Genomic DNA, 12,245 nt, shown 5'->3' with positions numbered 1-12,245 from the left:
GAAAAAGGGTGGGAAAGGAAACTTACATTGTGCCCACATCCTCTTAGGCAGGGCCTTATCGAACGGGAGCACTCGCCAAGACTTGCCGCCTTCGACTAGGGCACCGCCCCACAAGGCCTTAATAGTAAGCGTCGACTTCAGTAGGCGGGGGTTTTGGGTCAAACGCCTATAGATCGGCTACTTGTTAAGGACAGTTGCATCGTCGCGATGCTCGGGATCTTCCTTGATGCTGCTATAGATAAAGGCTTCTCCCACCGCGAACTTGGACTCGACCCGGAAGCGCAACGCCCCCGCGCGAACCGGCTATAGCCCTCCCATCTTCTAGTCGTACCCCATCTAGGTATCCGTTATAGCGCCCGCGGAGAGAGCCACGACCACCAGCGCGGCCTTATCGGCGCCTTTGGTCCCTTCTACGCCCGTCAGGGCCGGCTTGGCCACGGCGTCGGCGAACTCGTCAAATATCAACGCCTTAGGCCTGACGTTTCACGGACCAAAGTAGATTTAGAAGTAAATAAGCTTAAAGTCGACTTTGATATATCCGCCGAATGGCGGACCGCATAGGTACAGATCCGCATTAACGGTGCCGTTGATGTCGATGCAGATAAAGCCCATATTAATGCAGGCGCCGACCGTAATGCTCAGCCCCACCTCGGTGACAAAGAACAGCGGCTTGTGGTTGAGCAGGAATAACACCCAGGCTTCAAAGTCGGCGTAGATCAGCCCTGTATTGAAGGTGGCAATCATATATGCCCCGCCTATGACCGCCTTCGGGGGTGATGGCAAAGTAGCCTTCGCCGCCGACGCGGAGCCCGTCCGATACGACCTAGGCGATGCTCAGCCGCGGCGGGTTCGGCCAGTGGCCCGGCACCTTGAAGGCAGGGTGGTAGCCGCCGACGGAAAAGACCTAGTCACCCGCGTACGGTGATATTCCGTACCAGAACGCTAGCGCGAAACCGCCCCGAATCCGGCACAAGGGCGTAAGCACGAAGGAATTGCTGCTAAGCTGCGATTTGACTACAAACGAGGTGCTATCGATCGACGCCACAATGCCTAGCTCCGCATATACAAACGTGACGGGAGACTTGTTCGCGGCGGGCGGCATCTGTGCCGTGGCGCGCCCGATGAGACTGGCCTTAAGCCTGCCGGCAAGAGCAAGGATGAGCGTTGCCTCTACAGTCAGGACCTGGCACGCATCGGCTTGGAGACCGACCGAGAACTAAAACATGCCTTCTTCGGCCTGCAGCCATGAGCTGAAGCTAGACGGAGAGTTGCCAATGATCATGTCGAGGGGGTTGCTGTTTGCTCCGACCTCCGCGGGACCTTGGCGGGAAAGCAATGGGAAGGTCTCGACATCCGCCGCACTCGGCGAGTGCGATGTGTAGTTGTACCCGGAAGATACCGCAACACCCGAGACTTCGGCGAAGCTTATCGTAAAGAGGGGTCCGTTAAGACGGCCATACACGAAGACGGATCGGAAGTCGGCGCTCTTCGTCTGGCGATATGCGCCCATGGCGGTGATGGAGTACGGTGGGATCGTGATGACCAGGCCGCCAACGTACTGCTCGTATTTTGCCTGCTTGTCCAATGGGCAGGTTATGGGCTGTAACTGAACTACTAGTATGTGCTTGCGTTTTCCCATCCAGTCTTCATGGCCAGATAATCAAAGTATGGCCACCCCTGGCGGTGACCGTCCGACGATTCTCGCCAGATTCGCACTGCAAGCTAGGTACTAGTTGCTTCAACATTGCCTTCTGTGCTCGGCTTTACAACGTTGTCAATCGGCACCTTCAGTCCGCCAGCTCAAAACCGACGTGATAGGCAGAAACGATACGGAAGTCATAGAGACGGACGAACGAGAGCAACCGGGGCTCGTCCCGGCAGACCTTATTACCGATCCCCCGGATCCTTAAACTCGTGGGGGCGCCACAGTCGCTACGCCTGCGACCAGAGGGAGGGTGGCGACAATGAAGCCGCGGAGGAGAGGCAAAACAGACCTAGTTTCAGGGAGCGTGTAAGGCACTTCGCCACGGTTGTTGGCAATATGGCGCCTACGGCCACCAAGACAGCCGGACCCGGAGACGGGGGTAATAATCCGAAGCCGGCTCGGCCTGATTCGACTGATCCTGCGCCATTCTATCTAAACCTGGCCCTCCCCGCCCCTATAGTTCCGCCAAAGATCGAAAACCACCATTATAAAATAGACAAAGATCTGGATACGCTAAAAAAGGCCATCCGCTACGGCAATAAATCGCAGATGCAAGCGATCCTAAACCAAAAAAATAGCCTCGTTAATAATCGCATCGACAAAGACGGAAGAACAGCGGTTTATTACGTTATCTTCTAGGAAAACAGCGACGCTAGTATAGAGGAAGGGCGGTGGGTCTTGCTAAAGATCCTTAGGGGAATTACCTATATAGACTAGAACGTGAGAGACGGTCGTCAAAGGACTCTATTGCACTTGGCGCACTTGCTAAAGTACAAGGAGATTACGGCCTATCTCCTGGAATAGAAAGCTAATCCCAACCTTCTAGATGGTACCTAGCGCTCTCTGCTTTATATTGCTATTAAGGGGGGCTAGAGTAATCTAGTTTATCTCTTAATCTAAAATGGAATAAAAGTTAGCCTAGTAGATAGCAGTTTATATATAGCGCTTTATAAGGCTGCCTATATAGGCAATTACTAAATTTTCAGTGATATTCTCGATAGAGACCCTAAAATCGTTAATGTCACAAATTAAACCAATAGGGGCCCCACCTAGGGAAGGCGCAGGGGCGCGGGACGCCCCGGACCAGTCATTACAAGAGAATATAAGACCAATAATGAGCGACTATGCGAGATGCTTAGTAGGGGCCATGCCAAGGAATCGAGCAAGGTGATTAAAGTGATTAGTCCGACCACTTTGAGCACTATGAGCATCAAGGCGACCACGATGCTCAAAGCCAAGACTATAAGCACTTTAGACATATAATGTAGCTAGTATATAGTCACTCGTTCTAGAGGACTCGAGGAGTTCTCCAGTAAGTAATTCAAGCAGTAGTCTATACCTATTATGTAGATATTGCAACTAGCATTATTATAAACCTTTTAGCTTTACCAAGATATGACGAAACCGTAGGCAGTCCTATTCCTGAAAGGGTTCGCCGGTCAAAGGTATCTGCTGGTCAGACTATAGGTCTCGGTGAAGCCAAAAGGTTCACGACAATGCTTGCCGCAATGTCTGCACAATAGGTAGGGACTATTGCTTGAATTGCTCACTGGAGAACTCCCAGAGTCCTCCAGAACGAGTGACTATATACTGGCTATCTTTGGGTGCTCTTATATACTCTATAGAGCTCCCTAGAGCTTAGTGCTCTGTTGACTCCATCGAGAGCTTCTATTCCCTCGCGCTGATTGGCTTAGCTCCCTAAGCTCTTGTCTGCTCTTTAGAGCACCTTAGAGCTCCTTTTTATTGGTCCTAAATGATTGGTTCGGGTGCGCCCTGCGCCACCCGTCGGGTTATCCCACCTGCAGCTATCCTGTTGGCTTAATTCGTGACACTAACGAACTCGAGTTCTTCCTTTAGTATTATATATAACGTATATTATTAGCGAACGGGACATATCAGCGAGCGGGACACTCTCCACTACTCTATAATAACTACTCTCAATTGCAATGCAATAACACTAAGAACCAACTACAATTACATCAGAAACAGATGAATCAGACCCTTCTGCACCCTCCTGGCAAGTGCGTACATTATAGCCAGGCTTGCCGCATATACCATAGCACCGAACCTTCGTACAACCCCCCCTAGCACTACTACCATCCAGCTGTGTTTCTTGCATTGCCTCTCCACCTATAGCCCCCTGGCTTACCACCTCCTATACCTCCTGCACAGTAAGTGATCCTCCAAGCTCTATACGTGTTTTTTTGGCTCTCTGGCGCTTGCTTAGCGCTTCGTTAGCCTTACGGAGCGAAGATACCTCTGCCTGAAGGAGAGCCACCTAGTGCATTATAGCCATCGTACCCTTAGTAAGCTGGTCTACAGCAGCCAACATTGAAGTCAGGGAGCTATTTTGATGGTTGGCAATGCAAGTGTGACGAAACCACAGGCAGTCCTGCCTCTGAAAGGGTTCGCCGGTCGAAGGTAACTGCTGGTCGGACTATAGGTCTCGGTGAAGCCAAAAGGTTCACAACAATGCTCAGTCGCAATGTCTGCATAGTAATATAGGGCTACTTTACTGCTTGTAATTGCTCACTGGGGAACTCCCAGAGTCCTCCAGAACGAGTGACTAGCTTTCCTATATACTACGGTTCTTCCTATGGATTACGGCCTCCCTCTGGTGATCCCTTATACTGGATCACCTTGGATCACTAGTGATCCCTTGTGAGCCTTATACCTGGATCACCAAGTCTTCCCTATGCCAAGTGTGATCCTCTTCTGATTGGTCCGTTCCTGGACCGGAACGATTGGACGCAGGCGTCGCCCGCAGACTATATAGGTCGGCCCCACCGGCCGCTGTAGGTTAATTCATGATACGATGCCCCCTTTCTAGGGCTGTTTGTCCCGAAAGCCCAAGTTTGTTTCAAATAGCGCCAACATCCTATATTGTAAGCATACTATGCGCCTTCTCTTTTCCCTTTCCTAAGAGATACTGACATAATGACAGACTGCGTCCGTAAGCGTTAGTCTAAGAAAGCCTAGGAGCGTACGGCTCTTGCGTCTTTTGTCGAATCCTCTAGAGTAGATATTATGCCTTGCTCTTGGTGTTTCAAGCGCAACCTTGCTTGCTATATCGTATAGAACTTCTCTTATTATAGCAAATACATTCGTTATAGTCGTTCTTGCGATAGTTCTAGTATAGTGTCGTCTTATAGGCTATATTCCCTTCTCCCCTCCTAGCGTAACGTCTGACTTTTCTTAGTGACAAAGATTATATCCGAGCAGAAGCGCTTAGAATAAGAAGAGGCCGATACTAAAGAGGTATTCTTCGTTCTTCAAACTTAGTTATAGACCGCCGTTAGTCGTCTCGCTAGGTTGTAGTATTAGAGGCGTTTCCTAAAGGAGCGGGGCTCTAAGTTGTTCCGTTATAGTATACAATCGTTAGAGGAGATAGAGGCGGAGGACCGTCGGATTCAGGAGTCCGAATCCCGTATGGTTAGCGACATTTAGGCGCTTAGGGCGGACGTTCCTTTTAACTAGGGTTCTTTAGGGCTTGATTTATCTGATATTGACCTGGCCGCTCTAGCGGAACTGTCATCCGAGGTCGATCCGGGTCCTTCTAATGGGACTTCCTTGGTTCCTTAGGGCAGTAGGGGTTTATAGTTGGTAGTGGTCAGGTCTTAGTCGCACCTGCCGTATATGTCGAGTTATAGCGTGGCTGCCTACAGCCGCTTTTTCCTGCCTGGGGTTCTTAATCTGATTCTTGTTGTCTGTTTCCCTACAAATGAAATGGCTTAATGGTATAGCTTGGTTATTATACCCGAGTGATTGCTCTAGGAGACTGTAGGTTTGAATCCTACCTACGCCTTGTCTCTATATAAGTAGCTTTACTACGGGGTAAGGCGGCTTATACGGAGATTTTTACGCCTTCCTCCTGGCTAGTCTGGGTTCTGACAGTGGAATTCCCTTAGTTTTTCTATATAGTTAAGGTATTCTGCTGGTTCCTATAAGTTATCTTCTAGTCCAAAGTCGAGCTATTTAATCAAGTACTCTAGCCTTCTATTGGCTATTTGTAAGTCTAAAATTTCCTTAACGTTCTATTCTTCTTCTTTATCCTTGGCTTCGATATCCTTTGCAACCTATATATTCCTAGGTACTAGTTTAAAGAGTAAGATATAGAAGACGTTAGTATATAGCTTTATCGTTAATAGTAACGAAAGTCGGTAGTTGGATATCGAAATTCTTATGTCGATTTTGAACGGTCTAATCTTTCTAAAATCGAGTTTCTGGCTTAGCCGTTTCGTTCTTAAATTCCGAGAAATAAAGTAGACTATATTTCCTCTCTTAAGGCAAGGTCCCTTAAGCCGATATTTATTGTAATACTCCTTTATCCTAAGCCTAACGAACTCGAGTTCTTCTTTTAGCATTGTATATAGCGTATATATTTTTTCTGCCTTGACTTTTGCTCTAGGTACTATAATACCTAGTCCCTAGTGCAAATCTGCTTTATAACTAAAGTTCGCGAAGAACGGAGTAACCTTTATTATCTCTATTGGCATTATATTATATATAAGCTATACCGCTGGCAATAGATTAACCTAGTTGTCCTATTAGAAGTTGACGAACATTCTAAGGTATTGTTCGATGATCTAGTTAAGCCTTTCTATCTAGCCATCTGTCTATAGATAGTATGCTATTAAGAGCTTACTCTTTGTACCTAATCGCTTTATAAGCGCTTGCTAAAACTTTAATACGAACTTAGTGTCTCGATCTATAATCTATTCTTCTGGCCATCTATGAACTACTGCGATATACCGATAGATTATATCCGTAAGTTGCTCTGCTAACTATAATTCTTTATATAGGAAGAAGTAGCTCTACTTAGTAAGTCGGTCAACCATAGTAAGAATGCTATCGTACTTTGTTCCAATAGTCGAATCTTTCGAAAGTAGTAGTTTGGTGATAAAATCTATTGTCACCGAACTCTATAGTCGTTCTACAACTGGCAACGGCTCTAAGAGCCTGTATGGTTTATATCGTACCGACTTGCTTCGATTGCAGAGGTTATATTTCTATACAATGGTTTTGACTCTAGTCCTAAGTCCTGGGAAGTCGTAGTGTTGCCAAACCTTGGCGACTGTTTTGGCAATTCCTATATATCCTCCGAGTTTCGACTTATAGATTATCTTAATTAATTCCGTTTGATCCTATAATATAATATAGGCCTTGCCATTATACTATAACGCTCTATCTCTCTAAGAGATGCCTGCCTTCTCGTCTATATCGTTCTGCTTCCGGTCTTAGAAGTCTTTTCCTAGCCGTTCTTCCCTGAAGACTGCGCAATATTCTTCAAACGGTTGCAGAGGTTATATGCCGGGATCTTCGTCCTATCGTAGAAGCGTATCGTTATCGAGATCTTCTATCAGTTGGGGAGCGTACCGTAAGGAACCGTCTGGCTATTGTTGAAATAATAGTGGCGAGGCTTCTAGTTGGCTGTTTCTAAAGTGATCTAGCCTCCTGCTTAATGCATCTACCCGTACCTTCTCCGAGCCTTTCTTATAATTAATTTTGAAGTTGAACTCTGAAAGGAATTCTGCCTATCGAGTCTATCGTCCGTTTAACACCTTAGTAGTAGTAAAGTACCGCAAGTTCTTATAGTCTATATAGACCTGGACTTCGTAGGTTATACTGCTAAGGTATAGTCTCCATTCTTAAAAAGCCTCGATAATAGCTAGCTGTGACGAAACCACAGGCAGTCCTGCCTCTGAAAGGGTTCGCCGGTCGAAGGTATCTGCTGGTCGGACTGTAGGTCTCGGTGAAGCCAAAAGGTTCACAACAATGCAAGTCGCAATGTCTGCACAGTAATGTAGGGCTACTTTACTGCTTGTAATTGCTCACTGAGGAAGCTAGCTATCTGAATGAGAGGCAGAATGGTAGAACTATATACAGCTTCCTCCCCTAGGTATCCCGTACCTAGATCTCTGGAACATTTGGAACAATTGTCGTTCCCATTGTTCCATCTGGAACAACGTTCCTTGGCGTTGTTCCCCAGGAACAATCGTTCTTGGCATTGTTCCTGATTTCCCTAATCCTCATTGGTTCCTTCTTCCTCGTAATGATTGGGTACGGGCGCCGCCCGTTGACCATGCAGGTCGGCCCCCACCGGCCTCTGCAGGTTAGTTCATGACACGATGCCCCCTCTCCAGGGCTGTTCGTCCCGAAAGCCCAAGTCCGTTTCAAATAGTGCCAACATCCCACGTTGCAGGTATATCATGTTGTTCCTCCTTCTTCTTCCTTAAGAAATGCTGACAAGATGTCTGGTCGCGTGAAGAAAACGAAATCGAGAGCGAAACCGGAATCCAAAGTCAAACTTGCCGAACGCAGCGACCTTTTATCCATCATTCTTCGTACTGCGACCATGGCGAAGAGTCCTTGCTCATACTGCAAGGCTCGCGGCCTTGATTGCAAGTCTTCCGCCGACGCATCCTCCGCCTGCTACGAGTGCGTTCGCAGTCATCAGTCTTTCTGCGATGCGCAAGGCGTTACTATATAGCAACTCCAGCGTATCGTTTCCCAACATGATAAGTTGGAATCCGAGATGGAAAAGGCGGAGGCCGAGCGCGCGGCCCTTGATGCAAAGATCAATCGCCTGCGTCTTTAGAAACGAATGTGGTTTGAGAAGATGACGCGGGCCATCTCTCGTGGTATCGATACCGTAGAAGAACTAGAGCGGGTAGAGCGTGAGGAAGCGGAGGCGCTGGCAGCGGCGGAGTCGGCTTCTGCCCCTCCTACTTCGTCAACCCCTCCTCGCTTATCGCCAAGCTTTATGCCGTTGTAGGACTCGGTATATCCTAACGTTTCCTTGGAGCCTTCTCTGATAGTGGATTTTGGGTTGGTTGGCGGTGGTCCGTCGTTCTTATCCGAGCAGGGTTCCTCTGGTGAAACGACGTCTTCCCAAGGTGGCGGTGGTTCTTGATGGTGGCCAGGTCTTGGTTGTGCCTGCCGTGCGTGTCGTGTTATAGTGTGGCTGCCTGCAGCCGTTCTTTTCCTTCCTGGGGTTCTTACCCCGATTCTTGTTGCCTGTTTCCCGACAAATGAAATAGCTTAGTAGTATAGCTTGGTTATTATACCCGAGTGAATGCTTCTGGGAGACTATAGGTTCGAATCCTATCTGGGCTTCTTCTCTATATAGGTCGTGTTACCGTAGGGTGACGCGACCCGGCCGGAGATTTTTATACTTCCCTCCTAGTCGGTCTGGGTTCTATCGGTAGAACTCCTTTAGTTTTTCCGTATAGTTAAGGTGTTCTGCTGGTTCCCATGAATTATCTTCTAGTCCGAAGTCGAGCTATTTGATTAGGTACTCTAGCCTTCCGTTAGCTATTCGCGAGTCCAAGATTTCCTTAACGTCCTATTCTTCTTCTTCGTCCTCGGCTTCGATATCCTTTGCAACCCGTATGTTCCTAGGTGCTGGTTCGAGGAGCGAGATATAGAAGACGTTGGTATATAGCTTTATCGTTGATAGTAGCGAAAGTCGATAGTTGGATCTCGAGATTCTTACGTCGATTTTGAATGGTCTAATCTTTCTAAAGTCGAGCTTCTGGCTTGGCCGTTTCATTCTTAAATTCCGGGAAATAAGATAGACTATGTCTCCTTTCTTAAGGCGAGGTCCCTCGAGCCGATGTTTGTCGTAGTACTCCTTCATCCTAAGTCTGACGAACTCGAGTTCTTCTTTTAGTATTGTATATAGTATATGCATCTTCTCTGCCTTGATTTTTGCCCTAGGTACTGCAATATCTGGTCCCTGGCGTAAATTTGCTTTGTAACCAAAATTCGCGAAGAATGGAGTGACCTTTGTTGTCTCCGTTGGCGTTGTATTGTATGCAAGCTATGCCGCTGGCAATAGATCAACCTAGTCGTCTTGTTGGAAGTTGACGAACGTTCTAAGATATTGTTCGACGATCTGGTTGAGCCTTTTGGTCTGGCTATCTGTTTGTAGGTGGTATGCCGTTGAAAGCTTGCTCTTCGTACCCAAACGCTTTATAAGCGCTTGCTAAAACTTTGATGCGAATTTGGTGTCTCGGTCTATGATCCATTCTTCCGGCTACCTATGAACTGCTGCGATATGCCGATAGATTATATCCGCAAGTTGCTCTGCTGACTATGATTCTTTATATGGGAAGAAGTAGCTCCACTTGGTGAGTCGATCAACCATAGTAAGGATGCTATTGTACTTCGTTCCAGTAGTCGAGTCTTTCGAAAGTGGTAGTTTAGTGATGAAATCTATCGTCACCGAACTCTATAGTTGTTCTGCAACTGGCAATGGTTCCAAGAGCCTATATGGTTTGTGCCGTGCCGACTTGCTTCGATTACAGAGGTCGTATTCCTGTACAATGGTTTTGACCCTGGTCCTAAGTCCTGGGAAGTCGTAGTGTTGCCGAACCTTGGCGACTGTTTTGGCGATTCCTATATGTCCTCCGAGTTTTAACTCGTAGATTATCCTGATTAATTCCGTTTGATCCTATAGTGCGACGTAGGCCTTGCCATTGTACTATAACGCTCTATCTCTCCAAGAGATACCTGCCTTCTCGTCTATATCGTTCTGCTTCCGGTCTTGGAAGTCTTTTCCTAGCCGTTCTTCCCTAAAGACTGCGCAGCATTCTTCAAACGGTTGCAGAGGTTGTATGCCGGGATCTTTGTCCTATTGTAGAAGCATATCGTTATCGAGATCTTCTATCGGTTGGGGAGTATGCCGTAGGGAACCATCTGGCTGTTGTTGAAGTAATGGTGGCGAGGCTTCTGGTTGGCTATTCCTGAAGTGATCTGGCCTCCTGCTCAATGCATCTGCCCGTGCGTTTTCTGAGCCTTTCTTGTAGTTGATTTTGAAGTTGAATTCTGAAAGAAATTCTGCCTATCGAGTCTGTCGTCTGTTCAATACCTTGGTGGTAGTAAAGTACCGCAAGTTCTTATAGTCTATGTAGACCTGAACTTCATAGGTTGTGCCGCTAAGGTATGGTCTCTATTCTTAAAAGGCCTCGATGATGGCTAGCAGCTCCTTGTTGTAGATTAGGTAGTTGAACTATGGTCCTTCGAGCTTTTTTGAGAAGAATGCAACTGGGTATAGCTTCCCTTGTTTGTTGTACTGACCAAGTTGTCCCCCGATTATATAATCGGATGCGTCGGTTTCCACCTCAAATGGCTTCCGTAGGTCTAGTAACCAGAGCACTGGATTGGCGATGATTGCGTTGCGGATCTTCTGAAACGCTTGTTCGTGCTTGGCTTCCTACCGGAACTTGATGTCTTTCTTCGTGAGTTCGTGCAATAGTCGTATAAGGTCGCTAAAGTTCTTGATGAACATTCGGTAGAAATTGGCGAATCCGATAAATCCTCGTACCTCTATTGTTGTTGTTGGTTATAGCCATGTTTTGATCGCTTCGATCTTTGCTGGCTCTATCCTAATTCTGCCAGGCGAAATTTTATATCCAAGAAACACTGTTTTCGTAATATAGAATTCGCTCTTGTCCTTATTGACTGACAATTTATGCTTATAGAGTGCGTTTAGCACTGCCCTTATATGTTCCTTATGTTCCTCGAGTGTTTTGGAGAAGATAAGGATATTATCTAGGTAATAGACTGCGAATCGGTTGAAGAATAGGCGGATCGTATAGTCAACGACCGCCTGGAAGGTTGCCGGTGCGTTTGTCAATCCGAAGGGCATTATAAGGTATTCGTAATAGCCGTAGGGAGTGCGAAACGCTATCTTCTATTCATCCCCTTCCTTAATGCAAATATAGGCGTATACTATTGGAAGGTCGAGGCAAGTAAAGTAACGGGCGTCTGCCAACTGGTCTCGAAGCCGCGAGATAAGTGGCAAGGGGTACCGGTTCTTTACCGTCTCTCTATTCAGCTGTCGGTAGTCTATATATATCCAAAGCTTCCCGTCCTTCTTTAGAACGAATAGGACTAGGTAGCCCGCCGGCGATATCGATGGTCTGATATACCCTATCTTGAGATTCTCCTTAAGATATCTCCTTAACTTAGTATCTTGTTTTTCGTTAGTATAGTATACCTTGAAGAACTTCAATTGGGCTCCTTCCTTGAGTTTGATTTTATAATCCCAAGGTCCATGGTCTGGTAGCCCCTTAAGATGCTTTGCTTCGAACGCCGGGTGTCCTTGGTATTCTGCTGGGATTTTGCCTGTTTCTACGTTCTTCTCTATACTCCGGTAGTATGAGAACTTGTCTCCGGCCGTAATACTGGCCGCTTCCCTCTAGGTAACCTAATCCTGGAATTCAAATTCTCCGGTCTTATCGATTAAGATAACAGCGATTTCGATATCGTCTGTGTCTCTCTAAGCCGTACGAGGGTATCGTCGCAAGTGGCGTCGTCTCTGGCCTGGTCTTGCCGATTCCCGCTGTTCTTCCTAGTGACTGCCGCCTCTTCCTGAGTCCGTAGTGCGCTGCCTGGCACTGTCCGTCTCTTGCGGTGGATCTATAGGGGCCGCCTTCCGGGGCGATCTTCCCTGCTATGATCTGTCGTCTGCGCTTTCTATCTCGTTGGTCGGATACGGCCTCTATTCCCGAGGTTGTAGGTGGCTACCTCCCTT

General features: G+C 47.3%; 1 protein-coding gene and 1 pseudogene across 2 annotated transcripts; one reads left to right on the top strand and one right to left on the bottom strand.

Moving 5' to 3' along the window:
* Window positions 1–336: 336 nt before the first annotated feature.
* B0T15DRAFT_490449 (uncharacterized protein) lies at window positions 337–1,510 on the bottom strand (the record flags this gene model as incomplete). The annotated part of the gene is made up of 4 exons (XM_062866680.1): window positions 337–475; window positions 566–823; window positions 936–1,139; window positions 1,224–1,510. The coding sequence occupies 4 exons, from the start codon at window positions 1,508–1,510 to the stop codon at window positions 337–339; spliced, it is 888 nt and encodes a 295-aa protein (XP_062723613.1).
* A 7,233-nt stretch (window positions 1,511–8,743) lies between these two features.
* On the top strand, window positions 8,744–8,821 carry B0T15DRAFT_t71 (annotated as a pseudogene). The gene has a single exon. The product of its transcript is annotated as a tRNA-OTHER (tRNA).
* Window positions 8,822–12,245: the final 3,424 nt, after the last annotated feature.

This window comes from Chaetomium strumarium (assembly GCF_033439665.1).
Source record: "Chaetomium strumarium strain CBS 333.67 chromosome Unknown B0T15scaffold_2, whole genome shotgun sequence".
NCBI classification, from domain to species: domain Eukaryota; kingdom Fungi; phylum Ascomycota; class Sordariomycetes; order Sordariales; family Chaetomiaceae; genus Chaetomium; species Chaetomium strumarium.
Note: the sequence above shows the minus strand (reverse complement) of the source record. Positions and strands in the feature narration are given on the sequence as shown.